The sequence below is a fragment of the Salvelinus namaycush genome, chromosome 34, assembly GCF_016432855.1.
Source record: "Salvelinus namaycush isolate Seneca chromosome 34, SaNama_1.0, whole genome shotgun sequence".
Lineage (NCBI taxonomy): Eukaryota > Metazoa > Chordata > Actinopteri > Salmoniformes > Salmonidae > Salvelinus > Salvelinus namaycush.
In genome coordinates, this window is record NC_052340.1 from 21,464,346 (window position 1) to 21,490,633 (window position 26,288).

At 47.0% G+C, this 26,288-nt stretch overlaps 1 protein-coding gene across 1 annotated transcript in view; it reads left to right on the forward strand.

The window, feature by feature from the left end:
* The window catches only part of LOC120028427 (calsyntenin-2-like), a 129,702-nt gene that overhangs the window by 28,306 nt on the left and 75,108 nt on the right, over nt 1–26,288 (forward strand). The window contains exons 5-6 of the mRNA XM_038973647.1: nt 21,491–21,653; nt 23,938–24,104. Of these exons, the coding sequence (XP_038829575.1) occupies nt 21,491–21,653; nt 23,938–24,104 (330 nt within the window). The remainder of the gene's footprint in view (nt 1–21,490; nt 21,654–23,937; nt 24,105–26,288) is intronic.

Here is a 26,288-nt window from a genome sequence, read left to right on the forward strand (position 1 = left end):
GTTCTTCGTGGTGTGGATCTATGTTGTCTGGGTTAGATGTGTTCTATGTGGTGTTGATCTATGTTATCTGGGTTAGATGTGTTCTTTGTGGTGTGGATCTATGTTGTCTGGGTTAGATGTGTTCTTTGTGGTTACTGTGGATCTCTGATGTCTTGGTTAGATGTGTTCTATGTGGTGTTGATCTATGTTATCTGGGTTAGATGTGTTCTATGTGGTGTGGATCTATGTTGTCTGGGTTAGATGTGTTCTATGTGGTGTGGATCTATGTTGTCTGGGTTAGATGTGTTCTATGTGGTGTTGATCTATGTTATCTGGGTTAGATGTGTTCTATGTGGTGTGGATCTATGTTGTCTGGGTTAGATGTGTTCTATGTGGTGTGGATCTATGTTGTCTGGGTGTCACGCCCTGACCGTAGAGAGCTTTTTATGTCTCTATTTTGGTTTGGTCAGGGTGTGATTTGGGTGGGCATTCTATGTTCATTTTCTATGTTTTGCATTTCTTTGTGTTTGGCCAGGTGTGGTTCTCAATCAGAGGCAGCTGTCTATTGTTGTCTCTGATTGAGAACCATACTTAGGTAGCTGTTTCCCACATGGTTTTTGTGGGTAGTTATTTTCTGTTTAGCTGTTTTGTTTGCCTGACAGAACTGTTCGCTTTCGTTCTCCTGTTTGTTGTTTTTGTTCGATTGTTTTTTTGGATTAAATCATGAACACTTTAAACGCTGCACCTTGGTCCACTCGTCCTTCAGCCCACGAGAAGCGTGACACTGGGTTAGATGTGTTCTTCGTGGTTACTGTGGATCTATGTTGTCTGGGTTAGATGTGTTCTATGTGGTGTGGATCTATGTTGTCTGGGTTAAATGTGTTCTATGTGGTGTGGATCTATGTTGTCTGGGTTAAATGTGTTCTTCGTGGTGTGGATCTATGTTGTCTGGGTTAAATGTGTTCTTCATGGTTACTGTGGATCTATGTTGTCTGGGATGTACAGACTGAGACAGTCAGTCAGTTATTTCAGAATGGGCTTCAGAGTCTGGAATAAAGATCTATGGGATTGAACTGACTGCATAGCAGAAGGGAAAGAGGGGATCAAGAGAAGGGATGGGATGGCGGTGTTAGTCTAGATTTGCGGTGGTGTGGTGAATTTGGCGTGGGGGCTGAGAGTGATACTCAAGGTTGAGGTAATGAACGTAAGGGATTGGGGTTTGAGGGTGGTGGTGTTTGATAGATGTAGCATGTCTGCAATTAGTTTTTCTGGGTTTTTCATGTCTGTGATTTGTTTTTTACTCCCCTATCTGGAGTAGTAGTGCAGGTCTGCATCCTCTTTCTCCCTCTCTCCCTCTCTCTCTCTCCCCCTCTCTCTCTCCCCCTCTCTCTCTCCCCCTTCACTCTGTATTTTGTTGAGCACAGGAGGGTAGAAACAAACCAATCAGTTCCAGCAGACACACAGTGACCTGGACCGTCTGCTATCTAGTGCCAGAACCACTGGACTGACAGAGCGAAGAGAACACATTCCCTCCGCCAAACCAGGAGCGCCCCACTTAATAGCAGCACCAAGCTTTAGGCCTGCCTGGCCTGGTTCCAAACCAATCGCTGCCACACTCATCTACTAGTCAAGGGCTGTGTCCCAGTAGACTATGAAAAAAACTTCATTTTTTGTGTCCTTTCCTTCATGCTCGCTGATCTGGAAAGTAGTGCTGGGTCAAAGTATTGAGGTGGAACACCATCTGGTCCTTTCACATGTCAGTGGTCATGGAGAGGAGATGAGTGGCAAAGAGAGAAGAGGAGCACAGCCTGATTGTGATTCGTTTGCATGGGTTCATCCATCAGAATAACAAATATATGAAGGAACATAAAGGCAAAGTTCCCAAGACCAGGTGAAACTATTCTGTTCATTTCTGTTTTACCTTCTTTTCTTATTGTATTTCTCTTTATTTCTCCTCTTTTCTTCATCTCTCTGTGCTCTCAGTTTCTAAAATAATGATGTTCATTGGACTTGTAATGAGACCACACAATGCACTCAAAAGATATTTTACTGAGAACCAGTGGTGTGAAGAACTTGAGTAAAAATACCTGAATGTACTAATTAAGTCATTTTTGGGGGGTATCTGTACTTTACTGTTTATATTTTGACTTAAAATGTAATTTCACTACATCCATAAGTGCTAATTACATTTTGAATGCTTAGCAGTACAGGAACATTTTCTAATTCACACGTTTATCATGAGAAGGTCCCTGGTCATCCCTACTGCGCATGATCTGGCGGACTCACTAAACAAACGTTTTGTTTGTAAATGATGTCTTAGTCTTGGAGCGTGCCCTGGCCTGTTGTGTCTCATTGTAGAGAGCAGGACCAGACTGTTGTGTATCATTGTAGAGAGCAGGACCAGACTGTTGTGTCTCATTGTAGAGAGCAGGACCAGACTGTGGTTCATCATAGTAGAGACCAAGACCAGACTGTGGTTCATCATAGTAGAGACCAAGACCAGACTGTTGTGTCTCATTGTAGAGAGCAGGACCAGACTGTTGTGTCTCATTGTAGAGAGCAGGACCAGACTGTTGTGTCTCATTGTAGAGAGCAGGACCAGACTGTTGTGTCTCATTGTAGAGAGCAGGACCAGACTGTTGTGTCTCATTGTAGAGAGCAGGACCAGACTGTTGTGTCTCATTGTAGAGAGCAGGACCAGACTGTTGTGTCTCATAGTAGAGACCAAGAACAGACTGTGGTTCATCATAGTAGAGACCAAGACCAGACTGTGGTTCATCATAGTAGAGACCAAGACCAGACTGTGGTTCATCATAGTAGAGACCAAGACCAGACTGTGGTTCATCATAGTAGAGACCAAGAACAGACTGTGGTTCATCATAGTAGAGACCAAGACCAGACTGTGGTTCATCATAGTAGAGACCAAGACCAGACTGTGGTTCATCATAGTAGAGACCAAGACCAGACTGTGGTTCATCATAGTAGAGACCAAGACCAGACTGTGGTTCATCATAGTAGAGACCAAGACCAGACTGTCTCACTGTCTCATAGACCAAGACCAGACTGTCTCACTGTCTCATAGACCAAGACCAGACTGTTCGGCTTAGAGCAGCAGAGGTTTTCTCTTATCAAAGGCAGCTAATTCACTATTCCAATCTGTTTGTAGGCTTGACGTTTTGCACACTCATAACTTTTTATTACTTACCCTCTCCTTCATATACAGTATTTCCTCGATGTCATTTCCCTTGCACCCTATCACCTTCCATTCAAGTTCCCAACGACCATGTCTCTCTCTCCCTGCATGTCTCTCTGAGTGTGTTCCAGACCCGTGTGATCAGTCAGGGTAAAGAGAGGGAGTCAGGGGGCTGGGAGAGAGTCTGCTCCCTCCTACTCTGCTGGTGTGTTCCAGACCCGTGTGATCAGTCAGGGTAAAGAGAGGGAGTCAGGGGGGCTGGGAGAGAGTCTGCTCCCTCCTACTCTGCTGGTGTGTTCCAGACCAGTGTGATCAGTCAGGGGGGGCTGGGAGAGAGTCTGCTCCCTCCTACTCTGCTGGTGTGTTCCAGACCAGTGTGATCAGTCAGGGGGGGCTGGGAGAGAGTCTGCTCCCTCCTACTCTGCTGGTGTGTTCCAGACCTGTGTGATCAGTCAGGGGGGGCTGGGAGAGAATCTGCTCCCTCTACTCTGCTGGTGTGTTCCAGACCCGTGTGATCAGTCAGGGTAAAGAGTCAGGGGGGCTGGGAGAGAGTCTGCTCCCTCCTACTCTGCTGGTGTGTTCCAGACCCGTGTGATCAGTCAGGGGGGGCTGGGAGAGAGTCTGCTCCCTCCTACTCTGCTGGTGTGTTCCAGACCAGTGTGATCAGTCAGGGTAAAGAGTCAGGGGGGCTGGGAGAGAGTCTGCTCCCTCCTACTCTGCTGGTGTGTTCCAGACCCGTGTGATCAGTCAGGGTAAAGAGTCAGGGGGGGCTGGGAGAGAGTCTGCTCCCTCCTACTCTGCTGGTGTGTTCCAGACCAGTGTGATCAGTCAGGGTAAAGAGTCAGGGGGGCTGGGAGAGAGTCTGCTCCCTCCTACTCTGCTGGTGTGTTCCAGACCAGTGTGATCAGTCAGGGGGGCTGGGAGAGAGTCTGCTCCCTCCTACTCTGCTGGTGTGTTCCAGACCAGTGTGATCAGTCAGGGTAAAGAGTCTGGGGGGGCTGGGAGAGAGTCTGCTCCCTCCTACTCTGCTGGTGTGTTCCAGACCAGTGTGATCAGTCAGGGTAAAGAGTCAGGGGGGCTGGGAGAGAGTCTGCTCCCTCCTACTCTGCTGGTGTGTTCCAGACCAGTGTGATCAGTCAGGGGGGCTGGGAGAGAGTCTGCTCCCTCCTACTCTGCTGGTGTGTTCCAGACCAGTGTGATCAGTCAGGGTAAAGAGTCAGGGGGGCTGGGAGAGAGTCTGCTCCCTCCTACTCTGCTGGTGTGTTCCAGACCAGTGTGATCAGTCAGGGGGGGCTGGGAGAGAGTCTGCTCCCTCCTACTCTGCTGGTGTGTTCCAGACCAGTGTGATCAGTCAGGGGGGGCTGGGAGAGAGTCTGCTCCCTCCTACTCTGCTGGTGTGTTCCAGACCAGTGTGATCAGTCAGGGGGGGCTGGGAGAGAGTCTGCTCCCTCCTACTCTGCTGGTGTGTTCCAGACCCGTGTGATCAGTCAGGGGGGGCTGGGAGAGAGTCTGCTCCCTCCTACTCTGCTGGTGTGTTCCAGACCCGTGTGATCAGTCAGGGGGGGCTGGGAGAGAGTCTGCTCACTCCTAATATGCTGGTGTGTTCCAGACCCGTGTGATCAGTCAGGGGGGGCTGGGAGAGAGTCTGCTCCCTCCTACTCTGCTGGTGTGTTCCAGACCCGTGTGATCAGTCAGTGTAAAGAGTCAGGGGGGGCTGGGAGAGAGTCTGCTCCCTCCTACTCTGCTGGTGTGTTCCAGACCCGTGTGATCAGTCAGTGTAAAGAGTCAGGGGGGGCTGGGAGAGAGTCTGCTCCCTCCTACTCTGCTGGTGTGTTCCAGACCCGTGTGATCAGTCAGTGTAAAGAGTCAGGGGGGGCTGGGAGAGAGTCTGCTCCCTCCTACTCTGCTGGTGTGTTCCAGACCCGTGTGATCAGTCAGTGTAAAGAGTCAGGGGGGGCTGGGAGAGAGTCTGCTCCCTCCTACTCTGCTGGTGTGTTCCAGACCCGTGTGATCAGTCAGTGTAAAGAGTCAGGGGGGGCTGGGAGAGAGTCTGCTCCCTCCTACTCTGCTGGTGTGTTCCAGACCCGTGTGATCAGTCAGGGTAAAGAGTCAGGGGGGATGGGAGAGAGTCTGCTCCCTCCTACTCTGCTGGTGTGTTCCAGACCCGTGTGATCAGTCAGGGTAAAGAGTCAGGGGGGCTGGGAGAGAGTCTGCTCCCTCCTACTCTGCTGGTGTGTTCCAGACCAGTGTGATCAGTCAGGGTAAAGAGAGGGAGTCAGGGGGGCTGGGAGAGAGTCTGCTCCCTCCTACTCTGCTGGTGTGTTCCAGACCAGTGTGATCAGTCAGGGTAAAGAGAGGGAGTCAGGGGGGCTGGGAGAGAGTCTGCTCCCTCCTACTCTGCTGGTGTGTTCCAGACCAGTGTGATCAGTCAGGGTAAAGAGTCAGGGGGGCTGGGAGAGAGTCTGCTCCCTCCTACTCTGCTGGTGTGTTCCAGACCAGTGTGATCAGTCAGGGTAAAGAGTCAGGGGGGCTGGGAGAGAGTCTGCTCCCTCCTACTCTGCTGGTGTGTTCCAGACCAGTGTGATCAGTCAGGGGGGGCTGGGAGAGAGTCTGCTCCCTCCTACTCTGCTGGTGTGTTCCAGACCAGTGTGATCAGTCAGGGGGGCTGGGAGAGAGTCTGCTCCCTCCTACTCTGCTGGTGTGTTCCAGACCCGTGTGATCAGTCAGGGGGGGCTGGGAGAGAGTCTGCTCCCTCCTACTCTGCTGGTGTGTTCCAGACCCGTGTGATCAGTCAGGGTAAAGAGTCAGGGGGGATGGGAGAGAGTCTGCTCCCTCCTACTCTGCTGGTGTGTTCCAGACCCGTGTGATCAGTCAGGGTAAAGAGTCAGGGGGGATGGGAGAGAGTCTGCTCCCTCCTACTCTGCTGGTGTGTTCCAGACCCGTGTGATCAGTCAGGGTAAAGAGTCAGGGGGGCTGGGAGAGAGTCTGCTCCCTCCTACTCTGCTGGTGTGTTCCAGACCCGTGTGATCAGTCAGGGTAAAGAGTCAGGGGGGCTGGGAGAGAGTCTGCTCCCTCCTACTCTGCTGGTGTGTTCCAGACCAGTGTGATCAGTCAGGGGGGCTGGGAGAGAGTCTGCTCCCTCCTACTCTGCTGGTGTGTTCCAGACCAGTGTGATCAGTCAGGGTAAAGAGTCAGGGGGGGCTGGGAGAGAGTCTGCTCCCTCCTACTCTGCTGGTGTGTTCCAGACCAGTGTGATCAGTCAGGGGGGCTGGGAGAGAGTCTGCTCCCTCCTACTCTGCTGGTGTGTTCCAGACCAGTGTGATCAGTCAGGGTAAAGAGTCAGGGGGGCTGGGAGAGAGTCTGCTCCCTCCTACTCTGCTGGTGTGTTCCAGACCAGTGTGATCAGTCAGGGGGGCTGGGAGAGAGTCTGCTCCCTCCTACTCTGCTGGTGTGGTGGTTAGTATTCCCAGAGAGCCAGCGGGCCACTCTAACAGCACAACTGAATTAGCAGGCGCTGGAGAGTTCATTGTGCTGTCCCCGTGGGAGAACACTGTAATTGCTGCTCTAATTAGTATTTTTCTGCCATGCAGCCAGTAATTCATAGTCACCTTCAAGCAAATTCAGCCAGGGAGGCAGGCTGACAGCCAGGCAGGCAGGGAGGCAGGCTGACAGCCAGGCAGGCAGGGAGGCAGGCTGACAGCCAGGCAGGCTGACAGGAAGGCAGGCTGACAGGAAGGCAGGCAGGCAGGCAGGAAGCACACCGTCTGTCCGTCCATATAGTCACAGTCACAGCCATCACTTTGCTGTCTCTTTACTGTCGATCAGGAACACAGTTGCCCTCTCTCACTGACTTACTCGCTCGCCCTCTCTCGTTCATTTTCTCTCTCTGTCTCTCTTCTCTGTGCTCTTTCTCTCTCATAAACATGTATTCCCAAACACTCATACACTGTCTCACAGTTGTCATTCTCATTTTTATTAACACTCACTCACAATTTTGTTTTGTGTATTGCTCCAATCACAACTCCACTGAAGATAACCAATACTAAGGGTGGGATGCACCAACATGGATGACCTCTTAAACTGGGTTAAAAAATCTATTCATCTTGTGCACCAAATTTTAAACCTATTTTTAAATTAATCCTAGTTAAATTAAATTCTTCCTCTAATCTAAATTAAGTTTTCACATTATACCTAAATTAATTTTAAGCCTGTTGCGCTTTTTTTTAATGAATATAAATTTAGATTGGAGATGAATTCTAACCTACCACTTGAGGTGGTTTAACAGCTAAAATGGCAGCACATCTACTGTGGAGAGACCAGAACCACAGGTTCAATCCTGTTGAATTTTATGATAATGATGAGTTTTCATGGAAAGAAAGGTTGGACCAACCATGAAGCATGGGAGTGATAGGAACGAGTCTGTACCCCCACTACTTCAGCTCCTGGTGACCCTACGGTTAATGTGACTGGATGTTTCCAGATGGTGGATGGGGACCTTTTTGGATTCCACAAGTCAACTGTCTGCAGGATTGTAGTCAGAGTGTCCAGTGCTATTGCCAGTCTGAAGAATCAGTACATAACGTCCAAGTCTACAGAGGAAACAACAGCTAGATTTTACAGGAGAGGTAGATTCCAGTCCTACAGAGGAAACAGCATCTGGATTTTACAGGAGAGGTAGATTCCAGTCCTACAGAGGAAACAGCATCTGGATTTTACAGGAGAGGTAGATTCCAGTCCTACAGAGGAAACAGCAGCTGGATTTTACAGGAGAGCTAGATTCCAGTCCTACAGAGGAAACAGCATCTAGATTTTACAGGAGAGCTAGATTCCAGTCCTACAGAGGAAACAGCATCTAGATTTTACAGGAGAGCAAGATTCCAGTCCTACAGAGGAAACAACAGCTAGATTTTACAGGAGAGCTAGATTCCAGTCCTACAGAGGAAACAGCATCTAGATTTTACAGGAGAGGTAGATTCCAGTCCTACAGAGGAAACAGCAGCTGGATTTTACAGGAGAGGTAGATTCCAGTCCTACAGAGGAAACAGCAGCTGGATTTTACAGGAGAGCTAGATTCCAGTCCTACAGAGGAAACAGCATCTAGATTTTACAGGAGAGCTAGATTCCAGTCCTACAGAGGAAACAACAGCTAGATTTTACAGGAGAGCTAGATTCCAGTCCTACAGAGGAAACAACAGCTAGATTTTACAGGAGAGGTAGATTCCAGTCCTACAGAGGAAACAGCATCTAGATTTTACAGGAGAGCTAGATTCCAGTCCTACAGAGGAAACAACAGCTAGATTTTACAGGAGAGCTAGATTCCAGTCCTACAGAGGAAACAACAGCTAGATTTTACAGGAGAGGTAGATTCCAGTCCTACAGAGGAAACAACAGCTAGATTTTACAGGAGAGCTAGATTCCAGTCCTACAGAGGAAACAACAGCTAGATTTTACAGGAGAGCTAGATTCCAGTCCTACAGAGGAAACAGCCACTGGATTTTACAGGAGAGCTAGATTCCAGTCCTACAGAGGAAACAGCCACTGGATTTTACAGGAGAGCTAGATTCCAGTCCTACAGAGGAAACAGCCACTGGATTTTACAGGAGAGCTAGATTCCAGTCCTACAGAGGAAACAGCATCTGGATTTTACAGGAGAGCCAGATTCCAGTCCTACAGAGGAAACAGCAGCTGGATTTTACAGGAGAGGTAGATTCCCAGGTGTACTAAGGGCAACAGACTGTACACACATTCCTATTCCCAGACCTGGTAGGGAGAATAGAGGACTATCCGTAATCGGAAAGGTTACTGCTCCATCAAGGTGCAGGCTGTCTGTGATGACAAAGGTCAGCTCACCAACATCGTAGCTAGATGGCCAGGATCCACCCATGACAGCAGAATCTCTGACAATAGTCGTCTGTGTACAATGCTGGAAAGGGGGGCATATGAAGGCCCCCTACTAGGTGACAATATGCCTGTCATGGGTCAGTTTGGGCTCCGTTTGTAGAGCAAATACACAGGGTCAACATTTAGTGACCTAGAGAACAGCACAAGCTTGGTTTTACTTGTATTTAACACTCATTTAAGATCTGTAAGGGATTTTTGAATTGAATCAAAGTCAGGCTGAAGTTTACGAATGGCCTGCTGCACCGAGGTGGCACAGTGTTATGAGTGTTACTTAAATACAAGTAAAACCAAGCTCATGCTGTTCTCTAGGTCACTAAATGTTGACCCTGAGGACCTGCATATCTGCCCTATAAATGGAGCCCAAATTGAGCTTGTTTCTCAATATAAGTACCTGGGTGTCTGGATTGATGACAAGTTGTCCTTCGTAACGCAAATATAGAATCTGACTAAGAAGCTCAGATCTAAGATTTAAAAATGTACATTGAAATAAATCATGCCTCAGTATTGAAAATAGGAGAAAGATTGTTCAAACAAAACTTCTCCCTGTGTTGGATTTTAGTGATGTTGTTTACATGCTGTTTTGAAACCCTTGGATGCAGTCTACCATTCTGCAATACGTTTTATCACAGGGGACATTTGAGAAGAGAGCTGCATTCTCTTTTATTTATTTACAAAGCAATCTGACAGAAACTGCCTCCATATTGTAACAACCCTGGGAAGGTTGAGGGTTCGAGGCCTGCTCCCTGCCTGTTTCATTACAATATGTAACTTCATTAATTAAGAATCATAAGTTACCAAACCCGTTCTCAGGAATGGATAATACTAGCGATCCCTTCAGTCTCCACAGATTTGGGAAACTCTGTGCTTAGTTTTTTTGCCCCAAATTTGTGGAACAATCTGCAGAGTTCACTGCAGTTAGATGTGCTGGTGCCACTCAGGCAGTTTACATTATTGATTGAGGACCTCAATGAAGTTGAAAGTGATTGATTTGATTAAATATGTTTATTTTGTTATTGTGTGCTGAAATATATTGTTTTACACATATGTGTGTATGTTGTTTTATTATTCTGTTTTTATATTAGTGTTTACAGGGCTCTCCTGTAAAATAGATTTTGAATCTCAATGTTTAAATAAAGGTTAAATAAAAATACAAAATGTTGAAAGAGAAGTAGAGAAGGAGAACTAACATAGAAAGAGCTATAGTTGCTATTCACAAGGTGACCGCTCTCTCCTTTCCTCTGTTCCCTTCTTCGGAATGGATTAGTTTTCTTTTTCATTTGCTTCGTTCTCCTCCTGCAAGCGATTCAATCCCACACTGGGCGGAGAGATGGGTTTGGTTTCATCTCGTCCCTGGCTCCCACACTACCTCTCACTCTCATTCTCTCCTCTTGTGTCTCAACTCCTCCTTGAAGTCACCTTGTTCTCAGGGCTCATCAATCTCTGTGTGGATCCTTTCACAAACATGGCTCCCTTGCCCTCCATCCTTCCTCATCTCCTTAACCCCTCTGTACTTCCTCTCCATCTCCTCTCCTCTACTCTGTTCTTCCCTCCAGCCCTAATTCCTCTCCTCTCCTCTCCTCTCCTCTCCTCTCCTCTCCTCTCCTCTCCTCTCCTCTCCTCTCCTCTCCTCTCCTCTCCTCTCCTCTCCTCTCCAGTTAATAGCCTTGTGTTTGGTCCTGTCTTTCTCCTCTCTCTCTATTGTGTCTTATTTCCTATCCCTGTCCCCCTTTTGTGACTTTCCCACTAGCTTGCCATTTTCTGTCTCTCTCAGGCCTTTTAGCAGTTGTTTTCTTAGTCTGCCAGTGCCCTCCACCTATCATTTGTTATGACTTTCCATCCCACTGCCTCTTCATCTCTTCATTTTCCTGCTCTCTCCCCCTCTCTCTCTATCTGGTCTTTGAAGTGAGAAGGGGACAGGTGTGGAGGCCTGTCCCTTTAATCAGACAGTAATAGAGAAGAGGAAGAAAGAGAGAGGGAGTGAGAGAAGACAGCACAGAGAGGAGAGGAGAGGAGAGGAGAGGAGAGGAGAGGAGAGGAGAGGAGAGGAGAGGAGAGGAGAGGAGAGGAGAGGAGAGGAGAGGAGAGGAGAGGAGAGGAGAGGAGAGGAGAGGAGAGGAGAGGAGAGGAGAGGAGCGTGCTTTTGTTTTCTCCATACCATGGTGGGCCCAGGAGATGATGAGGGGTCTTTGATGTGCAAGGTTTCAGCCCCTCTCTCTCTGCTTCCCTCCTCTCCCTTTCTTCCTCCCTCTCTCTCCTTCTCTCTGTCTTTTTCTTTTTCTCTGCCACACTGTCCAATTGAGTAGGCCCACTGTTGTTTTCGCTCTTCTTTTTCCCCTTCTCTTCATCTCTATCTTTCTACCTCGCCCTTTCATTTATATTGACTTGTTTCATTTCTTCTGTCTATCATTTCTTCTGTCTATCATTTCTTCTGTCTATCATTTCTTCTGTCTATCATTTCTTCTGTCTATCATTTCTTCTGTCTATCAATTCTTCTGTCTATCATTTCTTCTGTCTATCATTTCTTCTGTCTATCATTTCTTCTGTCTATCATTTTGCATGACAAGGAGAGACATGACAGGATTTGGGAAGTTACACTTCTTGTCAATTGTGCCACTGGGCACAGATGTCATTTCAACGTCTAGGTATTGGTTGTCAACTAATGTGAAATCAACAAAAAAATGCACAATTTCATTGAAAAAAAATATGATATTCCCTTACGTTGATGTCTTTTTGCGAATCCAATCAGTTTTCCACATTGATTCAATGTCCTCACATTGAATTATGTTGTTGAAATGACGTGGGAACAATGTTGATTCAACCAGTTGGTGTGCTGTTGCATCCACACACCTGCTCCACTCTCTTGCCCCCATTCTCTCTCAACCACATACACACATGATTAAATAACACACAGACACTCAGACACACACACTCAGACACACACACACACAGACAGACACTCAGACACACACACAGACACTCAGACACACACACTGAGACACACACACAGACACTCAGACACACACACACACAGAGACACTCAGACACACACACAGACACTCAGACACACACACAGACACTCAGACACACACACAGACACTCAGACACACACACAGACACTCAGACACACACACAGACACTCAGACACACACACAGACACTCAGACACTCAGACACACACACAGACACTCAGACACACACACAGACACTCAGACACACACACAGACACTCAGACACACACAGACACACACACAGACACTCAGACACACACACAGACACTCAGACACTCAGACACACACACACAGACACTCAGACACACACACAGACACTCAGACACACACACAGACACTCAGACACACACACAGACACTCAGACACTCAGACACACACACAGACACTCAGACACACACACACAGACACTCAGACACACACACAGACACTCAGACACACACTCAGACACACACACAGACACTCAGACACACACACAGACACTCAGACACACACACAGACACTCAGACACACACACAGACACTCAGACACACACACAGACACTCAGACACTCAGACACACACACAGACACTCAGACACTCAGACACACACACAGACACTCAGACACACACACAGACACTCAGACACACACACAGACACTCAGACACACACACAGACACTCAGACACACACACAGACACTCAGACACTCAGACACACACACAGACACTCAGACACTCAGACACACACACAGACACTCAGACACACACACAGGCACTCAGACATAGACACATACACACACAATCACACACATACAATCACACACATAGAATCACACACACACAATCACACACCTACAATCACACAGACACTCACCTTCTTCCCTGTGGCATAACTCCTGTATAGCCTGTAGCTGTGAACCAGTGCCGTGCTTGATAGCTGTTCCCTGAGCTAGAGTATCTGGTGTCCCTCCCTGGGTAGTGCTTTCCCTCACTCTGAATCTCTTCCTGCCACAACAGCCAGTCTCGTGCTCTATCTCTCTCCTGCTCACCAAACAGAGCATCGCAGCTGTTCTCCTCAACTTCACTGTTTTCAGGAGGGATATTATCTTTGGTGCTGACAACTCAATTCATTACCTGCTTTAACAACTCAGAAAGCTTGCAATATTTATTTCTCTAATATAGTGGTAGTTCTTTTATCCGTTTTGGGTGTGATAGTGCATGGGTTGGGTGTTGAATGTTTTTGCGTACCGAGTAGAACGATAAACACATCAGTCAACTGTAATGATGACTTCATGGTTCACTCTACCAGGGTCGAATCTGCATCACACTCTCAATACACACTCTTTCTCTTCTCTCCTCTCTTTGCAGGCTGGTTAGTTGTTATCCTAAAGCCCCCCCACTCCCTATATCTCCCTCTCTCTTCCTCCCTCTCCCCACTCCCTATATCTCCCTCTCTCTTCCTCCCTCTCCCCACTCCCTATATCTCCCTCTCTCTTCTTCCCTCTCCCCACTCTCTATCAGAAACTGAGTGAAAAAGAAGACAAAGACAGAGAGAGTGAAAGAGAGAGAGAGAGAAAGTCTGACAGGCTTACAACATACCAACACTGAGAGACATACCAACACTGAGAGAGATACCAACACTGAGAGAGAGACATACAACACTGAGAGAGAGACATACAACAATGAGAGACATACCAACACTGAGAGACATACCAACAATGAGAGAGATGCCAACACAGAGAAACATACCAACACTCAGAAAGATACCAACACTGAGAAAGATACCAACACTGAGAGAGATACTAACACAGAGAGATACCAACACAGAGGATCATACCAACACTGAGAGAGATACCAACACTGATAAACATACCAGCACTAAGAGACATGCCAACACTGAGAGAGATACCAACACTGAGAGACATACCAACACTGAGAGAGATACCAACATTGAGAGAGATACCAAAACTGAGAGACATACCAACACAGAAAAACATACCAACACTGAGAGAGATACCAACACTGAGAGAGATACCAACACTGAGAGAGAGACATACAACACTGAGAGACATACCAACACTGAGAGACATACCAACAATGAGAGAGACACCAACACAGAGAAACATACCAACACTCAGAAAGACACCAACACTGAGAGAGATACCAACACTGAGAGAGATACCAACACTGAGAGAGATACCAACACTGAGAGACATACCAACACTGAGAGAGATACCAACACAGAGAAACATACCAACACTCAGAAAGACACCAACACTGAGAAAGTTACCAACACTGAGACAGATACTAACACTGAGAGAGATACCAACACAGAGGATCATACCAACACTGAGAGAGATACCAACACTGATAAACATACGAGCACTAAGAGACATGCCAACACTGGGAGAGATACCAACACTGAGAGACATACCAACACTGAGAGAGATGCCAACATTGAGAGAGATGCCAACACAGAGAAACATACCAACCCTGAGAGAGATACCAACACTGATAAACATACGAGCACTAAGAGACATGCCAACACTGGGAGAGATACCAACACTGAGAGACATACCAACACTGAGAGAGATGCCAACATTGAGAGAGATGCCAACACAGAGAAACATACCAACCCTGAGAGAGATGCCAACACTGAGAGAGATACCAACACAGAGAGATACCAACACTGGGAGAGATGCCAACACTGGGAGAGATGCAAACACTGAGAGAGATACCAACACTGAGAAACATACCAACACTGAGAAACATGTCAACACTGAGAGAGGTGCCAACACAGAGAGATGCCAACACTGAGAGAGATGCCAACACTGAGAGAGAGGCCAACACCGAGAGAGATACCAATACTGAGAAAAATGCCAACACTGAGAGAGATGCCAACACAGAGAGATACCAACACTGAGAGAGATGCCAACACTGACAGAGATGCCAACACTGACAGAGATGCCAACACTGACAGAGATACCAACACTGAGAGAGATATCAACACTGAGAGAGATACCAACACTGAGAAACATACCAGCACTATGAGAGATGCAAACACTGAGAGAGATACCAACACTGAGAGACGTACCAAGACTGAGAAACATATCAACACCGAAAAAGATACCAACTGAGAAAGATACCAACAATGAGAAATATACCAACACTGACAGAGATAGTCTAGTCCTCCTTGTTGTACCATTGCATCAGCTAGCTGCTGTATGATTCTGGTACCCTATGGAAAAACAGAGTGGCTTAAACCTGGTTTATTCCTCTTTTCCCTCTGGAAATCTGTCCAGCAGCAGGCAGCCTCAGCGCCCGCCCACCCCCAGCAGAGTCAGGGTCCGCTGGGCACCGCCACATCCCCTTTGAAGCCTGGAGGAAGTCATCTACCAGTCACACCATTCTCCCATGAGCCCCATGCTTTGAAATATTCAACTGTGGGTAGCGCCCAACAATAGGGGTGCTGCCAAACTATGTGTATGTTCTTATGAAAGTTTCTTGTCTAAATTCCAGACACTATCTTATCCTTTGCTGCATGTTACCACCACCAGTCCCAGCACCACTGGATATTTCACACAGACTTGTTTATCTAAGGCCTGACTACCATCGCAGTATCTCTGAATACACTGGTTGGCTACAACATGGCCAGCAGCTGTGAAATCTTCCAATTAGTACAATTTGGGCCAAATCTTGACTTGCTTTATACTATAGCTATGTCATGAACAGTTGTGCTCTGGATAGCCACAATAAGGTGGTGTTTTATACCACAGAACCACCATGGAACAAGACATGTATCTCTCACCATAGACATCAGTGGGACGTCAAGTAGATTACCTAAATCATTATAAGAGAGTCAAATTGGCCCGATGTGGGCAGTTTACACTGGCTGCTGCATGTCCAGACAGTATGCAGTAGACAGTAGGGGTATATCCTATGCTAACTCATCCAGGCTAATGCTATAGGTTATCGCAGGATAAGCCTGACAGCAGATCAAAGAGCAGTAGAGCAGGGTTGTGTCTGTCTGCCAGAGAGCAATTACTCTGAATTACAACCAAGGCAACGAGTAGCCCCAGGGAGAGAGAGAGGAAAAGAGAGAGAGCAAGAGAGGAGAGTTAAAAGAAACATGCAGAATGAGAGAGGGAGGAGAAAGCAAGAGAGAGAGATATATGATGCAGGGATAGGAAGAGAGAGAAAGGGAGGGAAGAGAGAGAGAGGGCAGGAGAGGACACCTGAGAAGTGTGCATGGAGGGGCTGCTGGAGAAGGCTGGCTGTAGACTGTCGGCATGTAGGCCTGGGTACTTTGGAGTGAAAGTGTTGCTTGCCACTCAGTCCCACAGCATACTGTATGGAGCTGCAGGGTCCTCACCCTCCTTTATCCTACCAGCCAGAGACAAACAGGCTCAAGTCTCCAAGGCCTCCAACAACTGTCTGGAGAGCAGTGATATCCCATACAGAGTGGCAGGACTACCCCCTAGAGAGTGGCAGGACTACCCCCTAGAGAGTGGCAGGACTACCCCCTAGAGAGGACTACCCCCTAGAGAGGACTACCCCCTAGAGAGGACTACCCCCTAGAGAGTGACAGGACTACCCCCTAGAGAGTGGCAGGACTACCCCCTAGAGAGGACTACCCCCTAGAGAGTGGCAGGACTACACCCTAGAGAGTGGCAGGACTACCCCCTAGAGAGTGGCAGGGCTACCCCCTAGAGAGGACTACCCCCTAGAGAGTGACAGGACTACCCCCTAGAGAGTGGCAGGACTACCCCCTAGAGAGTGGCAGGACTACCCCCTAGAGAGGACTACCCCCTAGAGAGTGGCAGGACTACCCCCTAGAGAGTGGCAGGACTACCCCCTAGAGAGTGGCAGGACTACCCCCTAGAGAGGACTACCCCGAGAGTGGCAGGACTTACCCTAGACAGTGGCAGGACTACCCCCTAGAGAGGACTACCCCTTAGAGAGTGACAGGACTACCCCCTAGAGAGTGGCAGGACTACCCCCTAGAGAGTGTCAGGACTACCCCCTAGAGAATGGCAGGACTACCCCCTAGAGAGTGGCAGGACTACCCCCTAGAGAGTGGCAGGACTACCCCCTAAAGAGGACTACCCCCTAGAGAATGGCAGGACTACCCCCTAGAGAGTGGCAGGACTACCCCCTAGACAGTGGCAGGACTACCCCCTAGAGAGTGGCAGGACTACCCCCTAGAGAGGACTACCCCCTAGAGCATGGGTGTCAAACTCTGGCCCGTGTAATTATATTTGGCCCGCGAGATCAGCCCGGCCCTTTAATGAGGGAGAGTTCGTGAAAAAGTGCATGATGAAAGTTTGTGACCTCGTATGCCCAGAGAAAAAGCAAGCATTTTCAAACGTGAGCCTGAGCAGGAACACAGTAGCTGATCGCACATGTGATCTTGCCACCAATCTGTATGACCAGCTGATGGAAAAGGGAAAAGATTTCGTTGCGTTCTCCCTCGCTGTGGATGAGAGCTGCGACGCATCTGATACTGCTCAGCTGTCAGTCTTCATCCGTGGAGTGGACTCAAATCTGTGTGTTACGGAGGAGCTATTGGGATTCAAATCAATGCATGGCACAACCACAGGAAAGGAAATCTTTGAGGAGGTTTCCAAATGTGTAACTGAAATAAAGCTGCCGTGGGATAAACTCGTTGGATTAACGACAGATGGTGCGCCAGCGATGTGCGGTAAAAAGAGTGGACTGGTGGGCATGGTTCGGGAGAAGATGCGGGAAGAGAACTGTGCAGGTGAGCTAACTGTTTACCACTGCATCATACATCAGGAATCACTGTGTGCCAAAGCCCTAAAGATGGAACATGTTATGACCACAGTAACACAGGTAGTTAACTTTATAAGAGCCAAAGGTCTGAATCACCGCCAGTTTAAATTTTTTCTAGAGGAGTGTGGTTCGGAATACGCAGACGTGCCGTATCACACAGAGGTGAGATGGCTAAGCAGAGGAAAAGTACTGAACAGATGTTTCGAGCTGCGTGAGGAAATATGTCAATTCCTGGAAATCAAAGGGAAGGATACAGCAGAGCTCCGGGAGCAAAAGTTTCTGTGTGAGCTGGCCTTTCTCTGTGACATCTCGAGCCATCTCGATGCGCTGAACCTGCAGCTTCAGGGGCGGGGGCGCATCATCACAGACATGTACGCTGCAGTGAGGGCCTTTAAAACTAAACTGTGCCTGTGGGAGAATCAGATGCTGCAAGGAAACCCTTGCCATTTTCCCTGCTGCCAAACCATAAAAGCGCAGATCTCTACCGCCGTGTTCCCATGCGCACAGTTTGCTGAAAAACTCAGTGTTCTCGCCGCTGAGTTTAGCCGGCGATTTGCCGACTTCGATGTCCAGAAATGTAGGTTTGAACTGCTTAGTAATCCCTTCGCAGTTGATGTGGAAAATGCACCAACCAACATCCAAATGGAGCTGATTGAACTCCAGTGCAACGACACGCTGAAGTCAAAGTATGATGCTGTGGGCGCCGCACAGTTTCCACGGTTCATCCCTGACACAATGCCTCAGCTCCGCACCCAAGCTGCTCAGATGCTCTCCATGTTCGGCAGCACTTATCTAGGCGAGCAACTTTTCTCCTCGATGAAGATGACCAAAACAACTCACAGGAGACGTCTGACTGATGAACACCTTCGCTCGATACTGAGGATTTCTTCAGCTCAGAGCCTGAGCCCAGACATTGATGAACTAGCATCCAAGAAGAGATGCCAGGTATCTGGCTTGGGCACATCAGATTAGATCAGTGTGCAATAATTAACGTTTTCTTTGTGCACTTTTTCTTGCTACAAGGCATGGGCTTGAATGGTTGATTGATTTATTATCATTTTATTTGTAAAATTATTAGCCAGTGGAAAAAGTTTATTTTGGTATTTAAATCAGAAGGCTGCAAATAGAAAAGAGGCATACGATTTTTATTTAAATTGTATTTTTTTAATAAATGAATGCCATTGATGTGTTTTTTCATTTGAAATTCGATTTTGCATGTCTCCACTATTAAATTATATATTGTATGGTAATAAGCGATGCTTGTTCCATATTCAATGTTAAAGCAAAACTTGTTTGGGTCCGTATTAAAAGGTTCATTTGTTCAATGTTGGCCCGCGACTTTGTTCAGGTTTTACATTTTGGCCCACTGGGTATTTGAGTTTGACACCCCTGCCCTAGAGAGTGGCAGGACTTACCCTAGACAGTGGCAGGACTACCCCCTAGAGAGGACTACCCCTTAGAGAGTGACAGGACTACCCCCTAGAGAGTGGCAGGACTACCCCCTAGAGAGTGGCAGGACTACCCCCTAGAGAGTGGCAGGACTACCCCCTAGAGAATGGCAGGACTACCCCCTAGAGAGTGGCAGGACTACCCCCTAGAGAGTGGCAGGACTACCCCCTAGAGAGTGGCAGGACTACCCCCTAGAGAGTGGCAGGACTACCCCCTAGAGAGTGACAGGACTACCCCCTAGAGAGTGGCAGGACTACCCCCTAGAAAGTGGCAGGACTACCCCCTAGAGAGTGGCAGGACTACCCCCTAGAGAGTGGCAGGACTACCCCCTAGAGAGTGGCAGGACTACCCCCTAGAGGGTGGCAGGACTACCCCCTAGAGAGTGGCAGGACTACCCCCTAGAGAGTGGCAGGACTACCCCCTAGAGAGTGGCAGGACTACCCCCTAGAGAGTGTCAGGACTACCCCCTAGAGAGTGGCAGGACTACCCCCCTCGAGAGTGGCAGGACTACCCCCTAGAGAGTGGCAGGACTACCCCCTAGAGAGTGGCAGGACTACCCCCTAGATAGTGGCAGGACTTCCCCCTAGAGAGTGGCAGGACTACCCCCTAGAGAGTGACAGGACTACCCCCTAGAGAGTGGCAGGACTACCCCCTAGAGAGTGGCAGGACTACCCCCTAGACAGTGGGGCTAAAGTATATTTTCTACTATTCATCTCTACAATGTGACTGTTTGCATGTTGGTGCTAAGTGTGTGTGTTGACCTCTGTGCTTGCCAGCCACTGAATGTGTGAGAATTGGTGCAGTGCTCATCATGTCCTAATTGAGGTGACGGCTCACCCATCTGCTGTCCTAGCAGGAGCACCATTAGAAGTGCGTTCAGCCCCACTCAGACAGACACTCTGCAAGGGGGCTATTAAACCTCCAGCAGTTCTTCCTCAACCACAACCAATGGACAGACCCAGCAGAAGCCTTTATACTGTAACTGCCTCAAAACAGTAATTATGTTCTCCTTATAAAGAAAGAGCTGATGGAGCGTCTTGTACTTATGTTTATCTAACAGCCCCTTCTTATATCTCCCCTTTTCTCTCTCTCCCTCTCTCTCTCTCTCTCTCTCTGTCAATTCAATTCAAAGGGATTTATTGGCATGGGAAACATATGTTAACATTGCCAAAGCAAGTGAAATAGAAAATAAAAAATAGTGAAATGAACAATATAAAATTAACAGTAAACATTACACTCACAAAAGTGCCAAAGGAATAGAGACAATAGAAATGTCATTATGTCTGTATACAGTGTTGTAACGATGTGCACATCGAGCAACCAACAAAGAACAAACACCATTGTAAATACAACATACATTTGGGTTGTAATTACAAAGGTGTTTGTTCTTCACTGGTTGACCTTTTCTTGTGGCAACAGGTCACAAATCTTGCTACTGTGATGGCACACTGTGGTATTTCACCCAGTAGATATGGGAGTTTATCAAAATTTGATTTGTTTTCAAATTCTTTGTGGGTCTGTGTAATCTGAGGGAAATATGTGTCTCTAATATGGTCATACATTTGGCAGGAGGTTAGGAAGTGCAGCTCAGTTTGTCCCTCTCTCTCTCTTTATCTCCCTATCTTTCTCTCCCTCTCTCTCTCCCTCTCTCTCTTTCTTTCATTCACTATTTCTCTCTTTCACTCTTCTTCTCGCCCTCTCTCACTTTCTCTCACTCTCTCTGTTTCTATTTCGATCTCCCTCTCTTGCTCTGTCTCTTTCTCTCTCTCTCTCCCTCTCACTCTCTCTCTCTTTCTCAATTCAATTCAAGGGGCTTTATTTCCATGGGAAACATATGTTAACATTGCCAAAGCAAGTGAGGTAGATAATGTACAAAAGTGAAAATACAGTAAAAATGAACAGTAAACATTACACTCACAGAAGTTCCAAAATAATAAAGACATTTCAAATGTCATATTATATATTTAAATATGTACAGCTCACAGTGTTGTAACGATGTACAAATGGTTAAAGTATAAAAGGGAAAATAAATAAGCATAAATGTGGGTTATATTTACAATGGGGTTTGTTCTTCACTGGTTGACCTTTTCTTGTGGCAACAGGTCACAAATCTTGCTGCTGTGGTGGCACACTGTGGTATTTCACCTCTCTCTCTCTCCCTCCCTCTTTCTCTTTCTCTCTTTCCGATGCAGATCTGTGATAAGGAGTGGCACTATTACGTCATTAACGTGGAGTTTCCTGTGGTGACACTCTACGTGGACGGAGTGACCTACGACCCTTACCTGGTGACAGACGATTGGCCGATCCACCCCTCTCAGATTGATGTACAGCTCACTGTGGGCGCCTGCTGGCAAGGTGATGATGATGGTGATGATGACAATTACAATGATGATGAGTGCAGTCACAAGTGCAGTCACAAAAACTATCAAGCGCTATGATGAAACTATCTCTGATAAGGACCGCCACAGGAAAGGAAGACTCAGAGTTACCTCTGCTGCAGAGGATAAGTTCATTAGAGTTACCAGCCTCAGATTGTAGCCCAAATAAATGCTTCACATAGTTCAAGTAACAGACACATCTCCACATCAACTGTTCAGAGGACTGTTCAGAGGACAGAGGACTACAAATAGCTAGGTGTCTGGCTAGACTGTAAACTCTCCTTCCAGACTCATATTAAACATCTCCAATCCAAAATAAAATCTAGAATCGGCTTTCTATTTCGCAACAAAGCCTCCTTCACTCACACCGCCAAACTTACCCTAGTAAAACTGACTATCCTATCAATCCTCGACTTCGGCGATGTCATCTACAAAATAGCTTCCAATACTCTACTCAGCAAACTGGATGCAGTCTATCACAGTGCCATCCGTTTTGTTACCAAAGCCCCTTATACCACCCACCACTGCGACCTGTATGCTCTAGTCGGCTGGCCCTCGCCACATACTCGTCGCCAGACCCACTGGCTCCAGGTCATCTATAAGGCAATGCTAGGTAAAGCTCCGCCTGATCTCAATTCACTGGTCACCATAACAACACCCACCTGTAGCACGCGCTCCAGCAGGTATATCTCACTGATCATCCCCAAAACCAACACCTCATTTGGCCTCCTTTCCTTCCAGTTCTCTGCTGCCAATGACTGGAACGAATTGCAAAAATCACTGAAGTTGGAGACATTTATTTCCCTCACCAACTTTAAACATCAGCTATCAGAGCAGCTAACCGATCGCTGCAGCTGTACATAGTCCATCTGTAAATAGCCCACCCAATCTACCTACCTCATCCCCATACTGTTTTTATTTGATTTACTTTTCTGCTCTTTTGCACACCAGTATCTCTACTTGCACATCATCATCTGCTCATTTCACTCCAGTGTTAATCTGCTAAATTGTAATTATTCGCTCCTATGGCCTATTTATTGCCTACCTCCTCATGCCTTTCTGGATATACACTGGATATAGACTTTATTTTTTTCTACTGTGTCATTGACTTGTTTATTGTGTTATTGGCTTGTTTATTGTGTTGATTGTGTCGCACTGCTTTGCTTTATCTTGGCCAAGTCGCAGTTGTAAATGAGAACTTGTTCTCAACTAGCCTACCTGGTTAAATAAAGGTGAAATACATTTTTTTTTTAAATAAATAAAAGGGGCCAGGCTGCAGTTTAAACTCTCTCTCTCTCTCTCTCTCTCTCTCTCTCTCTCTCTCTCTCTCTCTCTCTCTCTCTCTCTCTCTCTCTCTCTCTCTCTCTCTCTCTCTCTCTCTCTCTCTCTCTCTCTCTCTCTGTCTCTCTCTCTCTCTTGCTCTCTCTCTCTCTCTCTCTCTCTCTCTCTCTCTTGCTCTCTCTCTCTCTCTCTCTCTCTCTCTGTCTCTCTCTCTCTCTCTCTCTCTCTCTCTCTCTCTCTGTCTCTCTCTCTCTCTCTCTCTCTCTCTCTCTCTCTCTCTCTCTCTCTCTCTCTCTCTCTCTCTCTCTCTCTGTCTCTGTCTCTGTCTCTGTCTCTGTCTCTGTCTCTGTCTCTCTCTCTTGCTCTCTCTCTCTCTCTCTCTCTCTCTCTCTCTCTCTCTCTCTCTCTCTCTCTGTCTCTCTCTCTGTCTCTCTCTCTCTCTCTCTCTCTCTCTCTCTGTCTCTCTCTCTGTCTCTCTCTCTGTCTCTCTCTCTGTCTCTCTCTCTCTCTCTCTCTCTCTCTCTCTCTCTCTCTCTCTCTCTCTCTCTCTCTCTCTCTCTCTCTCTGTCTCTCTCTCTCTCTCTTAACGATTTCCTGAAGGCAATTACAATTGTGCTTGGCGTGGTGCTGCCAACAGGCTCACAGTGAAACACACAAACCTCCTGGTCTGAGAAATGACCTGGGATCAGTGGCATGTCACCAGCCCATCTGCCTAGTAATGTCACAGACAGTACAGTAACAGTGCATTAGTAGTGGCAGAGAGAGGGGGGGACTCAGCACCTGTCTGGTTGAAGTACATGCTGGGAGACCTGAAGCGTACGAAGGCCATTAGCAGTGGGATTACTGTGTGCTACTGTCACTCATTACTGACTTTTTAGTCATTGACTATTGAGGGTTCTGAAAGGATTTCCTTTCGTTCTACATAATAATAGTGTAACTGTATTTAGTTATTATTCTTGAACTGTCACCTCTGTGTGTAGGTGGTGAGGTTACGAAGCCGCGGTTCACACAGTACTTCCGGGGCAGTCTGTCAGGGCTGACCATCAGGCCAGGGAAGATAGAGAGCCAGAAAGTCATCTCCTGTCTACAGGCCTGTAAGGAAGGACTGGACATCAACTCACTGGAGAGCCTGGGCAAGGGCATCAAGGTAAGGCAACAGACACACACACACACACACACATACATACATACACACACACACACACACACACACACACACACACACACACACACACACACACACACACACACACACACACACACACAAACACATTCAAATGCTGATACAGTGCATTCAGAAAGTATTCAGACCCTTGATTCTTTCCACATTTTGTTACCTTACAGTCTTGTTAGGAAATTAATTGAATTGTTTTTTCCCCTCATCAAATTACACACAATTCCCCACAAAGAAAGATCCAAAAAAGGTATTTAGAAATGTTTGCACATTTATTACAAATAAAACTGAAATATCACATTTGCTCGAAGGTTCTCCCATTAACACAGATAAACTCTGGAGCTCTGTCAGAGTGACCATCGGGTTCTTTGTCCACTCCCTGACCAAGGCTCTTCTCTACCGATTGCTCAGTTTGGCCTGGCAGCCAGCTCTAGGAAGAGTCTTGGTGGTTCCAAACTTCTCCCATTTAAGAATGATGGAGGCCACTGTGTTCTTGGGGACCTTCAATGCTGCAGAAAATGTTTGGTACCCTTCCCCAGATCTGTGCCTCGACACAATCCTGTCTTGGAGCTCTACGGAGAATTCCTTCGACTTCATAGCTTGGTATTTGCTCTGACATGCACTGTCAACTGTGGGACCTTATATAGAGAGGTGTGTGCCTTTACAAATAATGTTCAATCAATTGAATGTACCACAGGTGGACTCCAATCAAGTTGTAGAAACATCTCAAGGATGATAAATGGAAACACAATGCACTTGAGCTCAATTTTGAGTCTCATACCAAAGGGTCTGAATACTTAGTATATAAGGTATTGACATTTTTTTTTTTTATACATTTGCAAACATTTCTAAAAACCTGTTTTTGCTTTGTCATTATGGGGTATTGTGTGTAGATTGATAAGGGGGAAAAGTATTTAATCCATTTTAGAATATGGCTGTGCCTGCCTACCCAGGAAAAAGGGATGGGGTCTGAATACTTTCCGAATGTACTGTATATACTGAACAAAAATATAAACACAACATGCAACAATTTCAAAGATGTTACTGAGTTACAGTTCACAGAAGGAAATCAGTCAATTGAAATAAATAAATTAGGCCCTAATCTATGACTTTCACATGACTGGGTAGGGGTCAGCCATGGCTGGGCCTGGAAGGGCATAGGTCCACCCACTTGGGAGCCAGGCCCACCCACTGGGGAACCCGGCACAGCCAATCAGAATTAGTTTTTCCCACAAAAAAGGCTTTATTACAGACAGAAGTACTCCTCAGCAGCACCGCACCCCTCCTCAGAGGATCCCACAGGGGAGGAAGTCGGATATGGAGGTCCTGGGTTGGCGTAGTTACACGTGGTCTGCGGTTGTGTAGCCGGTTGAACGTACTGCCAAATTCTCTAAAACGACGTTGGAGGCATCTTATGGTAGAGGAATTAACTTAAAGTATCTGTCAACAGCTCTGGTGGACATTCCTGCAGTCAGCATGCCCATTGTACACTCCCTCAAAACTTGAGACATCTGTGGCATTGTGTTGTGTGACAAAACTGCACATTTGGATGGATTATCTTGGAAAAGGGATGTAAACAAATGTGTGATCATTTGAAAGAAATAAGCTTTTAGTTCTTGTGGAACATTTCTGGGATCTTTTATTTCAGCTCATGAATTATGGGACCAACACTTTACATTTTTGTTTGTTTTCCCTCTCTTTCCTCCCCTACCCTCCTTATATCCCCCTTCCATCTTTTCTTCCTCCCCCCTTAAAGCCTGACGCTGATTCATCTCCCAGTATAGAGAGAGGAGATAAAGAGAAGAGAGAGAGAAAGAGAGAGAGAGAGAGAGAGAGAGAGAGAGAGAGAGAGAGAGAGAGAGAGAGAGAGAGAGAGAGAGAGAGAGAGAGAGAGAGAGAGAGAGAGAGAGAGAGAGAGAGAGAGAGAGAGAGAGAGAGAGAGAGAGTTTTAAATAATCTTTATTGGGTCTGGGAGCCCACCACACAATAAATACTCATACAAAACCACAGTTACACATCAATTAAAAACACAACTCCAACTCCTCCTCCACAGTAACTAAACACAACAGCCTCTGAATACCCCATATACTCAAAAACAGATCAATATTGTTGACAAGTTTATAATAGGCAAACTCAACCCTTAGTCTCGCTGCCACC